We start from the raw sequence: 16446 nt of genomic DNA on the forward strand, positions 1-16446 counted from the left end.
TGAGGGGAGAGCAACTGATATCATTTACCTGGACCTGAGCAAAGCCTTCCACACTGTCCCACACCACATCCTGGTCTCCAAACTGGTGAAACATGGGTTTGGTGGGTGGATGACGAGATGGATAAAGAAGTGGCTTGATGGCCACACCCAAAGAGTGGCTGTCAATGGCTCCACATCCCAGTGGAGGCCAGTGACAAGTGGAGTCCCTCAGGGATCAGTCCTGGGACCAGTCTTGTTCAACATCTTTGTTGGTGCCATGGACAGTGGCATTGAGTGCACCCTCAGCAAGTTTGCTGATGACACCAAGCTGTGTGGTGCAGCAGACAGGCTGGAGGGAAGGGATCCCTCCAGAGGGACCTTGACAGGCTGGAGAGGTGAGCACAAGCCAACCTCATGAGGTTCAACAAGACCAAGTGCAAGGTCCTGCAGCTGGGTGGAGGCAATCCCAAGCAGCAATATAGGCTGGGCAGTGACTGTCTGGGGAGCAGCCCTGAGGAGAGGGACTTGGGGGTGCTGGTGGATGAGAAGCTCACCAGGAGCTGTCAATGTGCACTTGCAGCCCAGAAAGCCAACCAGATCCTGGGCTGCATCAGGAGAAGTGTGGCCAGCAGGGCAAGGGAGGTGATTCTCCCCCTCTGCTTAGCTCTGGTGAGACCCCACCTGGAATAGTGTGTCCAACTCTGGAGACCCTATGACAAGAGGGATATGGACATGCTGGAAGGTGTCAGAGAAGGGCCACCAGGATGATCAGAGGGCTGGAACACCTCTGCTATGAGGACAGACTGAAAGAGTTGGGCCTGTTCAGTCTGGAGAAAAGAAGGCTCTGAGGCGACCTTATTGTGGCTTTCTGGTATCTGAAGGGGGCCTACAAGAAAGCTGGGGAGGGACTTCTTAGGATATCAGGTAGTGACAGGACTAGGGTGAATGCAATAAAGCTGGAAGTGGGGAGATTCAGGCCGGTTGTGAAGTTCTTCCCCATGAGAGTAGGGAGAGCCTGGAATGGGTTGTCCAGGGAGGTGGTTGAAGCCCCATTCCCAGAGGTGTTTGCAGCCAAGCTGGATGAGGCTCTGGCCAGCCTGATGTAGTGTGTGGTGTCCCTGCCCATGGCAGGGGCGTTGGAACTGGATGATCCTTGTGGTCCCTTCCAACCCTGACTGATTCTCTAATTGCACAGAAGGCGGCATTTAATTGCACACATACCTAAACAGCAATGAGTGAAATTTAAACTTTCTCATCAAAAAGCTCACTACAGTACACTTGAGAGTAAAGCCTAATAGTAGCTTATGCTTTCAGTTACAAAGCTACTATCTGTTAACCAAGGTGAATTACAAACCCCTGGTAATGCCTCTGCCTCATTGATCTATGGACCAGAGATAATACAGCCAAACAAGCCTCATATCTCCTTGACTTTGTTCAGGAAAAATGCCTCTTGAGTTCATCTAATGCATCCAATTTTTCATACCCAACAATATGTATGCAAGGTCAGCCTGCTACTGGTTTATTACTGGAAAACTATATATATGCAGTTATCAAACACCTTCAACACATGCTGTCACTCCTGAAACATGCAGGACTGAAATGCCTGAGAGCATGTTTCACTGCTTCAGTCCTTCCTGTGAATTTAGCCAGACTCCTTAGTAAGATTTGAATACACCTTTGGTCCAGCTACTGGACTATGCTCTTTCAACACTGGTTATGAATGAGTCTGCTGAGTCAATCCAGAATGAGAAAGCATAAGGTACATCTATTGTGTCACTGACCAGAGCAGAAGCAACACTTCTTGTCAATTTTTTTTATCAATGACTATTTCCACTATCTACAGAACGTGCAATACTGGCTCATTTGCTGGTGTGCAAAGCACAAAAATAACGGTAATGAGAACTGGAACTATGTATTAAGGTCTTCAGCCTTCACATATTAATTACTTCCATTTTTTTAGGAAGGTAAAAAAAGTACAATGTCAGAAAGGCCTGATAAAAATCCGTAAGCTCTGAATAATGTGTATGTATACATGTTGCAATAACATGGTTACGAACCACATCTCCCCTCGCGTTTTGGAGCTCTGATAGAGAGCTCCCATACCCCATCTCAACGGTACCCAGCGAGTAGCGATTTTCAAATGAAAGACACCAGCCCCTTTTCCAACGCGCTGCCAACACCCAGGAGTGCCGACAGCTTCCGCCGCGGACGCAGCGCCCGCTCCCGTCAGCAGGACCGCCACTAGACAACTTCTCCACAGCCCGCCGTACTTCCACACTCAATATGGCGCCGGCCGGCTCGGAGGCGGAGGACGCGGGCAGCACCCGAGCTTTGTGTCACAGCCCAGTACACCAGGGCTGGGAGGGGCAAGCAGAGGCGGCATACCCGCTCCGAGCCACTGCTGGGAGCCCGTCAGCCGTGCTACAGTGCAAACAAGTCCGAAACTGCTGCCGCCACCACAGTCCACGTAGAATACCACCTTCACCCTCTCACCTCTGCCCTAGCCGCGCTGCATTCTGGGTAACGGCCGCTTGCACCAACTCCCCGCCCCTCTCTCTTGAGTGGCAAACCATCACCCAATAAGCGAGCCTCTAGTGCTAGGAGGCGGGAAGATTGCCTCCAGCGCCGCAATCAGACGGAGGTGGCGTAGCAAAGACGGCGGTGGTTGGTGGGCGCCGGCATCGTGCCACGTTTCCAAGGGGAAGGGGCAGCGGCGGGCCCGTGAGCAGGGAAACAGGTGGCGTTATTTGGTCGGTTCGGCCCCGTCAGGCCCAGCCCGGCCCGGCGTGGCTCGCCTCGGGGGCGGCGGCAGCATGAGCTTAGCCTTGAGGTCGGTACGAGCCTGGGTGGTTTCCTTAAGGGGTCCTAGAGCGTGGCGGGTGGCTGCGCTGGAGGCTGGCCCTATCGGGCCCTCAGGGCCTCGCTGTCCCTTCGGGGATATGTCGGTGGGAAGCGGCGTGAGTCGGACATTTATGGGGCCAGGGCGCTGGCTGTGCCAGTGAAGTTCATCCACTGGCTCCAGCCACTTATGTCTGATCCCTTCGGATCGGGGCAGGCAGCCGTCTGTTCACCGAGGGAGGGAAGAGCCTGTCGCGTCTGGCTTTGAAAGGGTCACTTCTGTGTTGTCTAAAGTAATACAACTCGAAAAAAACTTTTAATGAGTGTTGATAGGCTGTGGAGTTCAGCGTTGTTTTTAATTCTAATCCATTAACTGCTGTCTAAAGAGACTTGTGAATTCTGTACCTGGCAAATCGTTGTCTTCGCACGTGATTAATACGTGTAGGTCGAGTATGTGCTCCGTAGTTTTCCAGTCTGAGAACTTTCACTCTTCATATGATAAAGGTGGTTGTAGAATTGTCACTAAAGTACTTACGTTTAAGTAATGCTTTCTCTTTTGAAAAAAAAAAAATATGCCAAGCACAAAATAAACATTTGAATAGCCAGATCCTTCTAGAAGAGGTGGTCATTAATCTGCTTTCAGACTCCTAAATGGATTTTGTCGTCACAGCTCACAAAATACAGGCTCGCTGGATTTGAGCTACTGCTCTCCCAAACCTAATTATATAGCCAGCTCAGAGTTATTTCAGTCCTTTGAAAAGCTATACTAATCCAAAGCCTGAGTGAAATCATGCTGTCCCAACTGGTTTGCTAAGAACTTCTCACTCTTTGATGATACTGTGGTCTGAGGCAGGTCCAGCTTGTACAGATTGCACTTTTCTGTATTTGGAGTCTTTACTGGTGTAACTTTGGTGGTTGTTGAAAGATAAACTCCAGCTCTGTGTTTAATCTTTGGTTTTGATTAAAAATAGCAAATCCATAACAAAGGAAAAGAAAGAGCTGCTCATTTCAGGAGATTTGGAAAAGAAATGTCCTTGAAAATTAGTTTTCTCATCACTAATTTTTATGCGTTTTCAGTAGGTGACAGCATGCGAGTGTAAAAAGCCTTTTCCTGATAATCTAAATTACACAATAATTTAGGTTAGAAAGGACTTCTGGAAGTCATCTAGTCCAGCTTTCTGCTCAGAGCAGGTCCAACTGAAAACTAAATGATGTTGCTGAGCACCTTTTCCATCTGGATTCCAAGAATGTCTAATGATGGAGATTCTTCAGTCTCCCGGAGCAACTGTGGCATCCTGTAAACACACTGTGAAAATATTTGCCCTTGGTCCACCTGCAGTTTCTCCTGTAGCATTTTGTAGTTGTCTCATCCTTTCACTGTGCTCCTCTGAGGGGGACGTGTTGCTGTCTTCCGTGTAATGACCCTCTAAGTAGTGAAGGACAGCACTTGGATCTACTTTCCTTAGTCCTTCCCCACCAAGTTCTGTTCTGCTGCCTCAATCACAGTAGTTAATGTCATTGATGCAAGTAAAGCACTGTTAAAATGTACCCTTTTTTCTCCAGTTCCATCCTTTCCAGTCTTTTTCTACTGTTCCCAGTGTATGAATCATTTATTTTCTGTGTGTTATCTGAAAATTTAATCTTATTCCTAGATTAGGCGAGGAGAAGACGACTGTCTTCGAGCAAGATGTGCTGATCTGGAGGGCTTGTCTTTTTTTCTCATGGGTCAAAAGAGAGCAAAAACCCTTTAGAACAGTGTGTGTGTGTGTGTGCTGTAAAGGAAAAATCCACAGATGCTATTTATCTAAGAACTGATACTAGCAACAAAGCCGATTTGTGGCACTTAATGTTCACTTTAGTAGCCAGACAGCTCAGTTGTCTGCCCTGGTTAAGCCTCCCACAGCCTGTCTATCTCAAAATTCTTCTAAGCTACAGCTCAGAAATACAAGTGTTTTCTGGAGTTGTATCATTTCAACTGGTGGTCTACTTTGTAACCTCAAGTATTATTTCTTAAGTGGCAGCTTTTCTACCCTCTTTTTGCTGTTGTTGTAATTTATTAACCAAAACACCTGTTGATTTTATACTGGATGGAGGACTGGAGGTGTTAATCAGTTTTCACAAAAGAATTGTCTATTTCAAGTGTTATTTTAAACTGAGAGGACAAGCTGGGAAGAGAATGAATAGAGAAGGTAATGATCTGTGCAATTCTGGTGAGTTTCTTACTGGTGGAAAATGATGACAATGATTTTTTCCCACCAAATTTCTGTAAATCAATTGCACTTAATTATTTTCTTCTTACATAGGAATGAACTTTCAGTAGACAAAACTAAAAAGAAGAAAAGAAGAGAACTCACCGAGGAACAGAAGCAAGAAATTAAAGATGCCTTTGAGTTGTTTGATACGGACAAAGATAAAGCAATAAATTACCATGAACTAAAGGTAAAAGTTTTTGTTCCTTTAAACAAATTTATGGCCTATAATATGTATTTTGTATCAGAGTAAATTTTTAAGATGTTGAGTTCTAGGTCACTTAGAGGGTTTTAAGTTCTTTTAAATATATGCTTTGTGTTTAAAGACCTCTTGATGGACTAAAAGAGGGAGGGTATTTGGCAGGGGAGGGGGAAGTATATGCTGCATTAGTGTAGGGGTGAGCTTTTCTTCCCACCCTATGTACTTGACACAGTAACATGACTGCTGTAGCATTATGCCTGACATTGGTCTGATTGTTCCCCAGGGTTTATCTTGGGCAGTGGGAAAAGTTCTTGAAAAGCTCTTTGGTTCTGTTTCAAGGCACTGTGTAATCTAGAACTTGGTGTCGACAAAATCCACAAGTTTCAGACGATTAGGTAAAAGCTGTGAACAAAATACATAAAACTGCTGACTGCAAGCTAGAACTTACCCTCTTGCACTGTTTGTTGGGGAGCTGATGGATTGTGGGAATGAGGTATGCTGCTAGCTCTGTGTGGGAGGCTGAGTAGCTGCCCTTCCAAGAGAGGATTCTCCTGTTATAGCTATCAGCTAACAGAGGTTAGGATGGTAGTCTTTCCTAGTGAGTCCTCCCATCTGGAATTCTCTAGAAATAGTACATGAAATTTATTAAAGTGTCTTTAAATACTTTATGGGATTTTATTCTAGTTATACGGTATCAAGAACAAAAAGTTGCTTTGGAGAGGCCAGTGTTTCTGTCACATATTGGGTGTGATTCTTTTGGGAAGGGATCCCAGCATGGTGGGGGTTGGAAGGGATCTCAGGAGATCATCAAGTCCAACTCTCTGGGAATCCTCACACCAAAGTTTTTCCTTTTGTTCAGATCGAACCTCCTGGGTTCCAGTGTGTGCCCACTGCCCCTTGTCCTGTCTTTTGGAACCATTGTGAGGATTCTGGTCCCATCCTCTTGCTCCCTGCCCTTCAGATATTGATCAGCATTGATAAGATCCTCTTTCATTGTGCTGTTCTTAAGGCTGAACAGCCCCAGGTCTCTTAGCCTTTCTTCCTCAGAGATGCTCCAGTCCCCTCAGCATCTGTGCAGCCTCTGCTGGATTCTCTCCAGTAGTTCCCCATCTCTGATACTGAATCCTACCTGCTGACTCTGCATTCAGCCACTACCAATTAACTCAGCAGTTAATGCCGTTTCACAAATGTATTAAGTACCTCAGTCCCCTTTTATTTATTTCAGAGTTAAGGTATTTTATCTTTACTAGAAGCCACAGGTATTTTATCTTTACTAGAAGCCACAGTGAATGGGGTGGTACTGAGGACTGTTTTGGGACTATTACTGCACTTTTTCCACTTATGATACGCTTTGAATTCCTAGTTGTCAAGATAGAGAAAAAAGTTGTTTCTTAGATGTCATTTAAATTTTGTGGCCCCAAAGATAATACTATGGAATAACAGAAATAAGGAAAAGAACTATCTCTTCTCTTCAAAATCAGCATATAGCATAGTTGTTTTTTAAATTGCTATATCCAGTAGGATTGTGGTTTTCCACTTCGGTATGTTCATCAGTTTGGAGGAAGTCAAAGGTAGTGTGTGCTGAGAAATTGCCATCTCAGTTGAAACAGGAAACTAAACATGAACTCCTGGCCTAATGGAAAAGTGAAAAAAAAAAAGGTTTATGCTGTTCACTGGAAGAGCTGTGAAATAGTAAGAGGGCTTGCAAATCTGTAAACACACTTCACATGAAGAATAATATTTTGAACAATGATTTGCAGTTTTAGCTTTGAAAAAGGATCAGTACTTGAAGTGCTTTTGAAAGTTAGGAAAATAAATATGTTGTTGTAAATAGCATTTGGTCCAGTCTGTCAAAATTCCTGAAAGTGCTCTTTCTCTGTAACTTGGTGTTCCATTTGCTGATACTAGGTTTAGGAGATTTTTATGTCCAAATCTTTTTTCCTTTTATTATTTTTATTTATTATTGTTGCTAAACCACTGATACAGACAAGAAGCCAATTACTGAAAATAAAAAGAAAGCTGCTAAATCTATATTTTAATAATCTTCATGTGTGGTTGCACTTCCATTTTATTCCAAAAGGTGGCAATGAGAGCCTTGGGTTTTGATGTGAAAAAAACGGATGTACTGAAAATACTTAAAGATTATGACCGAGAAGCGACAGGCAAGATCACTTTTGAAGATTTCAATGAAGTTGGTAAGTTTTTGATTTTGTACCTTTGGAGAAATACAGCGTATGGCTGTGACTACGACTTGGAAGCAGTGCTTTGTGTACTTCTACTATTAACCAAGAGAAATGAGAGATGTATTTTATTTCTTAGTAAAGGTCAACATTGGAGGAAAATAAATCTTTGCATTCAGAATACTGCATTTGATATGTAGAGGTGAATGGTAGCCATAATATAAAAGGAACCAGAGTATACAGAGAACTAATCCTTTTCAAACTTACACCGTGGAATAAATGCTAACTTAATATGTACATAGTCTTGTGTTGTTCATGGATTTTGTAAGATTCCCCTTCCTGCTGAGAAGAAAGTATTTGGCACTGAGCTTCAGTGGAAGGAGTGTATACACAAACAAACTCGGAAACTGAATACAGTCTTCATACATATAACAAAGATAAGAGAAAGTGATGCAGATGTTAAATATTGTACTTCAAGGATCTTCATCTCCTGATAAAAACAGTGGAATTTCATTAGGCTGTTTCTTTCATCTGAAGGTTGTGTATGGTCCAGTTTGACATATTTCAAGTATGTCTTTGAGTGTCTGCAGAATTTATGAAGATTAAGGTTTAAGTTTCTTTGATTTTTTTTTTTTTTGGCAGTTAGACATGATTTATTCTTTTTCATACAACTCATGTGTACCAAAAAAAAAAAAAATTAAACTGTGTGGGATTTCTCCACGTATGGCTTTATATCTTTATTATTCCAGGCCATGTGTTCAAAGTACTGGATTTCTATAAAATTTCTGGGAAAAAAAAAAACAAGGAAAGAAAAAACCTCAGTGTAGTATGTATGTAGTTGCTCTTGGCTACAAAGAACAATCTATTTAATGAGGCCAAACAAGTTATTGATTGAAACATGGCCAATTTTAATATTTAACAGGTTAATATTGGACATAATTTGTTATCAGTTACAAAAACAATTTCTGTCCTTGTTTTCCAGCTTAGAGCAAATCATGTCAGAAAAGACCCCAAAATAAAGCCACAGGGAAGTAGATGTGATCAGTTCTGATTTATTTTTTGTTTAAAAAATGAGAGTATTTAAGAGTAATCATAACTATAATTAATATAGGAATAGTAACTTTTAATAAGCATGATGATGTCATTATGCTATAATATTATATAATTAAATATACTGTATTTACTTTTTAATTCCTGATGTTCAGCCCTGTCATTTTTCATTTTTTCCTGGTTCTGTCCTGGCCAACTGCACAGGCAGTCAGTAAGTCCTGTGAACAGCCAGGAAAATTCTTGTAGAAAACACAATACATATATGGAAGGTGATCAGACCAGTCCCAACACTTCAATCAGTTGAGTGCTGTTTTGATGGAATGTGACCTTAGCACAGAGTTAAACATGATACGAATTCTGAAAGAATGGTCAGGGGATTAGAGAGAAGAATTTAGAGAAGCTTTACTTGTGAAGAGCTACCCAATGTAGCTAGGCAATGCTTAAGCCATATTTTTTTCATAATTTAATGACATTTATGGCTTTGAATGTAGAAATGCTCCATCTGAAATGTATGAAGATGCAATTACATTTTTGTCTTGTTGGGTACAGTTATCTGTGCTGTTTAGAGACCTAGTGTTCTATTGTTCTTCAGCTAAATATTCTTTTTGTCACAAAAGAACATTGTTTTCCAAATGATGTAATACTGCCTTGCATCCTAGTTGTTTTAAGTGAAAATATTTAAATTTAATATAAATCTGAGGGATTTATGTAGACATATGAACTTCCTTGTTGCAGTGAGCTTATATGAGCTTGAATCTAATTTTTCCTTGTCAGGTTTGCTAAGGCAGAGCAGGCATTCCATCTGCAGACAGCAGCAGATGTTGAGTGTTCCCTTTGCACAAAAGAGGTTGATGTGTTTTTAATGGCTCGATGAAAGTCATAAATACCAAGCCCTGTAATACAAGACCAGCAGGTACAGAGATTTGAAGATACATTATGGTTGGTTGGTCTGAAATAATTATCTGGAAAATATTTTATGTGACAAGTTTGTCATTTCTGTTACCAAAACTGACAAATAGTTGTGATAAAAGGAATGATAAAGACTGATGAATCCTTTCGGAATTAACATCATGCAGTTTACAGCAATTTTTATAACCCCAGGGCTTAGGGTATCGGGGCTATTTTTGATAGTGTGGATTTTGTATCTAAAAGAGGTTCTATGTGAGTGGGGTTTTTATTACTTAGCATTTTAGTCTTCTCTCCAAGTCAAAATTCTTTCTTATCAGAAAATATTAAAAAACAAACAAAAAAAATCACATATATTCATCTGTCAGAACTGATGTTTATTCTGAAAGGTAAGTTTGAAACAGAGGAGGCACGTCTATACTCTTAATTCCTATTGAAGAGTGTGTTGCAGGCATGACTGTTTCTAAATTGCCCTGCAGCTTTCCACTGCAACAGGTGTTTCCCAAAGACAAGCTCATTTTGGGAGAAGAGAAATGAGAGAGATCAGAAAGCAGCCCAAAAAATGTGCATGATGAATTGAAATAAAAAAATGAAAGGCTGAGTCAAATCAGAAGTGTATGTCCTTCATAATGCCATCAGTCTGCTTAAGGTCATTCTCAATTTACCTTTCAGAGTATTCTAACTTAAGTATTCCTCTTACAGTGACAGACTGGATATTGGATAGAGACCCACAAGAAGAAATACTCAAGGCATTCAAGTTATTTGATGATGATGACTCTGGCAAAATAAGTCTGAGAAACCTGCGCCGGGTTGCTAGAGAATTGGGTGAAAATATGTCTGATGAAGAACTACGGGCTATGATCGAAGAATTTGATAAGGATGGAGATGGAGAAAGTATGTGTTAACAAACAAAACCCCAAATAATCTGTTCTTAAATTCTTCCCTTTGTTGTTACAATGTCCTCTTTGTTTTTCTTCTAAATAACCTTCAGCTTAAACTTAATATAGCTTACAAATAATAGAAATGGTTGGTTTTGGCAGCTAGCAGTCCTGCAAACACATGTTGGGTTCAAAAAATCAAGTTGGTTTCTCAAGCTGGTTCACCACTAACTCTTACTTAACCATTGTCTAACAAGCAGATTGTTGAAAGTGTAGTTAAAGGTGGAAGTTGGTGAACTGGTACTTGGGAGATTCCATGTACCTACATTACATTTTTATTTCCTTATAAATCAGTAACAGGACTAAATTGTCAAGAAAAACTTGATCACCAAGTCAGTGTTTCTAAGTGGTGATATATCAGGTTGTGATTTCAGTGGTTGTGATAGGCAGATATGGAGTATTAAGCTCCTGAATCATGCTGGGTGTATCCTGGGTCTACGCAGGATCAGTTTGGATGGATCTTCAAAGTGGTTGGAAAGCTGCCTGTCAGAGAAAGACTTGGGGGTGTTGATCCACAGCAGGCTAAACATGAGCCAGCGTGTGCCTCGGTGCCCAAGAAGCATCATGTGTCCTATCAGGAGTAGTGTGACCAGCAGGGCCAGGGAAGCAATTGTCTCCTGTACTTGCCACTGGTACATTTTGAGTAGTGTGTTCAGTTTTGGGGCTCTCACTACAAGAACATTTTGGTGGTGGAGCATGACTTCTTAGCTGGTGAGGGTTCTGGAGCATCTGAGGGAGGTGGGATTGTTTAGACTGGAGAAGAGGAGGCTGAGGAGAGATTTTACTGCTCTCTACACCTGCCTGAAAGGAGGTTGGAATGAGGTGGGTGTTGGTCTCTTCTCCCAAATAACTAGCAACAGCACAAGAGGAAATGGCTTTAAGTTGCACCAGGGGAGATTTAGGTTGGGTATTAAAAGAAACGTCTTCACTGAAAGGGTCATCAAGCCTTGGAACAGGCTCCCCAGAGAAGTGGTGGAGTTCTCATCCCTGGAGGTGTATAAAAGAGGCAGAGATGTGCTGAGGGAAATTTTTCACACCAGACTTGATAGAATTAGGTAATGGTTGGACTTGATCTTAGAATCATAGACTCAGTCAGGGTTGGAAGGGACCACAAGGATCATCCAGTTCCAACTCCCCTGCCATGGGCAGGGACACCTCACACTACATCAGGCTGGCCAGAGCCTCATCCAGCCTGGCTGCAAACACCTCCCTGGACAACCCATTCCAGGCTCTCACCACTCTCATGGGGAAGAGCTTCTTCCTCACATCCAGCCTGAATCTCCCCACTTCCAGCTTTATTCCATTCCCCCTAGTCCTATCACTCCCTGATATCCTAAAAAGTCCCTCCCCAGCTTTCTTGTAGCCCCCTTCAGATACCAGAAAGCCACAATAAGGTCGCCTCAGAGCCTTCTTTTCTCCAGACTGAACAGCCCCAACTCTTTCAGTCTGTCCTCACAGGAGAGGTGCTCCAGCCCTCTGCTCATCCTGGTGGCCCTCCTCTGGACACCTTCCAGCATGTCCAGATCCCTCTTGTAACAGAGGCTCCAGAACTGGATGCAGTACTCCAGGTGGGGTCTCACCAGAGCTGAGCAGAGGGGGAGAATCATCTCCCTTGATCTGCTGGCCACACTTCTCTTGATGCAGCCCAGGATCTGGTTGGCTTTCTGGGCTGCTTTCCAGCCAGTCCCTGCCCAGCCTGGATTTGTGCTTGGGATTGCCTCGACCCAGATGCAGGACCTTGCACTTGGTCTTTTTGAACCTCCTGAGGTTGGCTTGTGCTCACCTCTCCAGCCTGTTCAGGTCCCTCTGGATGGATCCCTTCCCTCCAGCCTGTCTGCTGCACCACACAGCTTGGTGTCATCAGCAAACTTGCTGAGGGTGCACTCAATGCCACTGTCCATGGCACCAACAAAGATGTTGAACAAGGTCTTAAAGGTCTTTTCCAAGCGAAATGATTCCATGATTCTACAATTTAACATACTTCTGAACCTCAGAGTGGTGAAGAGCATCCTGTGAAAAATGGTCCTGGGCAATTGACATGGTCCATGTGGAGTTACCTACAGAGGGGTTTGTTAGCTTGATAAAGAGTTAAAAAACTAGTTTGATACTACACTTATTGAATCTTTGTGAACACTGAAACTTAGGTTTATTTATTAACTTGAAAACATCTTTATGCTTACACCAGAAACCTTAATATCTAAATTTCAGGGATCACTCACATGGTGAGTCAAAAGTCATCTGCAAGCACATTTTGTTTTGTGTTGCTCTCCTGGAGCTGCCAATTGAGACATCAGGATTGTGGATCAAGTTTTTTCTTGTATCATGTGGCTATTTGGTCACTGCAAATTGAATGTAGACCGTTAGCTTCTTTCATAGTTACTTTGGGTTAGTGCTACATTTTTTAAGTCAAATTGATCAGCTAAGAGTAGGTGGCTCAGTTTCCTCTTACTCATTCATCCGTTCCTTCTCTTTGTTAGAGCAGTCAAGCGTGAGATCAGATATGGAAGATTGACAGCATAATGTTTGTATATGGTGATGTTTATCCTTAAGGTTCTGTGTGTTTTCTGTTCTTAAAACAAACTGATGCTGTTTCTAGCTTTTTAAAGATTCGTTCTGAAAAAGTAAATTATACTGTGAATCACTGTTCCATTTAGCTTCAAACATCTGGGTCATGCAGCAAAATCTTGCTGTCATCTAATTCTCGTCCTTTTCCTGCCCCCCAAAAAAAAAGAAAGAAAGAAAATAATCTGAAACTGCTAGTTGGCAGGATTTTTAATTGGTACTTCAAATACAGGAATAATACCACTTGTGGTTTAACACTCTTATTTTCTTGTATTGTTTTGCAACGTCTGTTGTGATACCCTTGTGTTCCCAGTAAAACTACTGAGCTGTACAAAAGTTTCTGCAGAAGAAAGTATTTTTGACATGTTTCTGTCTGCCTTAAAATCATAAATAGTATTATTTTTTTATTCCTGCTCATAGGAATGACTTCTGTTTTGGAGTGTGACTGTTTTTAGAAACCCCTTTCTGTCAGTTCATCCAGTTTTCTAGTCTCAATGTGGATGCATCTGTAGGAAACATAATCCAGTCTTAGGTCTCAGATTTTGGCAGAGAATTAGGGGAAAAAACCTCCACTGAAATAATATTTTAACTCTGCATAGTTCATATTACCTGTCATACATTTTTGTTTTTCTTTTGTGATCCTTTATGCTGTGGAAATAGAGGAACTCTGACACTAGGGAAGACTGTGACTGGTCCTGATTTCTTTGAGCTTAACTTGTGAACAGGTCCTAAATTCGAGGGTGGTTAACTTGGTTTAACCGAGGATTGTAACTGTGCTTTTCTTTGCAGTTTGTTACAAATTTTCTTCTGCTATTATAAGCACTTTGTTTCCACTCTGCAGCATTCTTTAACAAGGATGTTTTAAACCAGAGAGTATTTTAGGGAGGGTGTTCGTATTTTTGCCACTTACAGTGATAAAGCTGTAGAAATGCTTCCTCAAGTCACACAGACAACATAGTGCTTATGTATACTAGTAGTAATGTGATGTAGCTATATGATTGATATTTCATTGTGTAGGGCCCTAAGGTAGAGTGAATCTACTTGTTTCTTATTTTTGGACGTGTCACAACAGGGCACATTTAGGTTTATTCTATATTCCTTAACATACTTGAATTTGTTTAATTTTCTTCTAGCTGTAAGTGTACCTCTTACTTTGCAGTGCTCTTTTAGGAGTAGCTTGGGGAGATAATTGTCAGGGAACATTCTTCATACGTGTGTAGTCTTTTCCATGCCACACTGACTTAATCTAATCATTCCCCAGTGCAGTAATTATTTGCAGAGTGAACATGTTGATTGGTTAACTCTTTTACAGTGGCTCTGTTTTAACATATGAGTAAGGTCAATAGCTTAGGTATAAGTGCAGCAAAATAATTAATGACTGCTAATTAATTTATTATTATGACTTAATTTCTTCAAGTGCATTTGTGTAAAATTTCTATTAATTATAACTGAAGAATGAAAAAAGTTCATATGGGGAAAAGCTTGTCAAAAGTCTTATTTTAATTCTTGCTAATTTATGGAATCATTAGTAAATGTTCTTAACATTCATTTTTGTCTTTGGCAAGTGTTACAGTTTTGAGAGGAATAGAATGGTTTGGGCTGGGGGCATATTTTGGATGAGAATGTCTGCACCATGATTTTAAGAATAAAACTGGATTTTATTAGAACTGCAGTATTGTTGCTTGAGAAGCACATAATATTTTATCTACCATTTTTATAAATCATAGAATTGTTAGGGTTGGAAGGGACCTTAAGGATCATCTGGTTCCAACCCCCCTGCCATGGGCAGGGGCACCTCACACTAGATCAGGTTGCTCAGAGCCACATCCAGCCTGGCCTTATCTTTTAAAAATCATAATTGTAAAGTGTCACATGACTTTTAGCATGTTTTTACTTTCATACTTAGAAATATGAATGTTACATGTGAGCTGGGTTCTGGCTTATGTATTGTGCATAATTACATTCTGACTTTTCTTTCTACATGAAAGAAAAAAATTGAAAAGTCTGTTGTTTGAGAAGCAACAAATCCAAACTTGTAAACCCTGATTAAAAGTGAGCCAAACACGACAAATACTAAATAAATGGGAAATCTTTAAGTGTAGTACAGATAAGCATTGTATTCTTGTGGTTTATGGATGTTTGCTGTTTGTCTCATGGTTTCTCTCTTTTTTTTCTACAGTCAATCAAGAAGAGTTTATTGCAATTATGACTGGAGATATTTAGCATTAGAAGACAAGAAATGAACTCAGCACAAAATGGAGGAATCATTGACAGCTTCCATTGCAATGTTTTGTACTTCCATTCATTTCTGTAGCTGGAGTGATGCAGAGAATTACTTTCCCTAGAGGACCAAAATGCAGACAGGTTATATGCACTGATAGTCAGTACTTTGTATCATTAAATATTATCACTAGAATAATTGCTAGATGGTATTAGAACAAGTAAGTAAGGCTGCATTTCAGAATGTTTGAGTACTCATTTGTAAAATAGCTTTGTATAAGATTTATAAACTGTATCATACTGTAAGAACCTTTTGAGGTCAGCTTTGTGTTAGCATTAGCTGTGGCCTTAGTTTTGATACATAAGGTTTAACAAACTTCACTTTAATAAAATGTTGTTTACTATTGCTACTTGAAAGTCTTATTTCTTTGTAGTTTAATCTGAACTGGAAGCCTTCAGGGAATTTCTCTTTTTAATAGGTATGTACTTCTGCTGTTCTAGGTGAACAGTAACATTAACTGAGCAAGGAGTCACATCCTCAAAGATGCAGTTTATTAGCTCTGTATTAATAACAAAGGGCAGGCAACTGTGCATGGTGATAAATTCTCAAAGATGTGCTTAAATCATTCATGTGTCAGCCAGCAGCTCTTCAGTATCCAGATCTCTGATAACTGTGGAGACAATGACAACTGTCATGAGTAGATGCTCTTTCTGCACTATCTAGTTAGAAGAAGAGCATCACAGGGAGTGAACTTTTCAAGTAGCTGAAGAGACCAGGTGTATTTCTAGTTTGCCAGCTGTCATCCAGAAGAGTTCTTGTGGATTGATTTTCCAGATTTCCTGTATTTTAATTGCAGTTTCTTTAAATTTTGCTCTCCTTTAATATATATTTCTCTCTCTCTCTTTTTATATATATATATATATATATATATATATATATATATATATAACTCTAACTCTTGGTTAATCTTGTGTGCACCTTCATTGTCAATTAAGAGCTGCATTTTAACTGTCAGGGACCCTGAGGTTACGAACAAGTTTGCCCTGTACAAACAATCAATCTTGGAATTTATTGAATACATGAAAGTTAATAGATTTTTCCTATTACTTTTGGAGTATGTATTGTACAATTCTCATGTGTTAAAGACTTTGCTCTCCATTAAGCCACCAATACAACTCCATTCATAGAGAAAGTTAGAGCAATTCAAAATGACTGGCAGTGGCTCTGTGTAACTGATAAGTGTTACAGACACATTGTGTAGAGCCCCAGTTGGGTATGTAACCATCAGCCAGGACTGTTTTGCTGGATTGTAGAATGGTAG

General features: G+C 40.9%; 1 protein-coding gene across 2 annotated transcripts; it reads left to right on the forward strand.

The window, feature by feature from the left end:
- Window positions 1-2777: 2777 nt before the first annotated feature.
- On the forward strand, window positions 2778-15484 carry CETN3 (centrin 3). 2 transcript variants are annotated; one of them, XM_054397619.1, is made up of 5 exons: window positions 2778-2809; window positions 5121-5256; window positions 7349-7463; window positions 10107-10304; window positions 15012-15484. In XM_054397619.1, the coding sequence occupies exons 1-5, from the start codon at window positions 2793-2795 to the stop codon at window positions 15125-15127; spliced, it is 582 nt and encodes a 193-aa protein (XP_054253594.1). In that variant the 5' UTR covers window positions 2778-2792; the 3' UTR covers window positions 15128-15484. The 2 variants fall into 2 exon arrangements, with proteins under 2 accessions (XP_054253594.1, XP_054253595.1); XM_054397620.1 differs by having other exon boundaries at window positions 10107-10298; window positions 15084-15484.
- The last annotated feature ends 962 nt before the right edge of the window (window positions 15485-16446 follow it).

This window comes from Indicator indicator, chromosome Z (genome assembly GCF_027791375.1).
Source record: "Indicator indicator isolate 239-I01 chromosome Z, UM_Iind_1.1, whole genome shotgun sequence".
Classification (NCBI taxonomy): Eukaryota; Metazoa; Chordata; class Aves; order Piciformes; family Indicatoridae; genus Indicator; species Indicator indicator.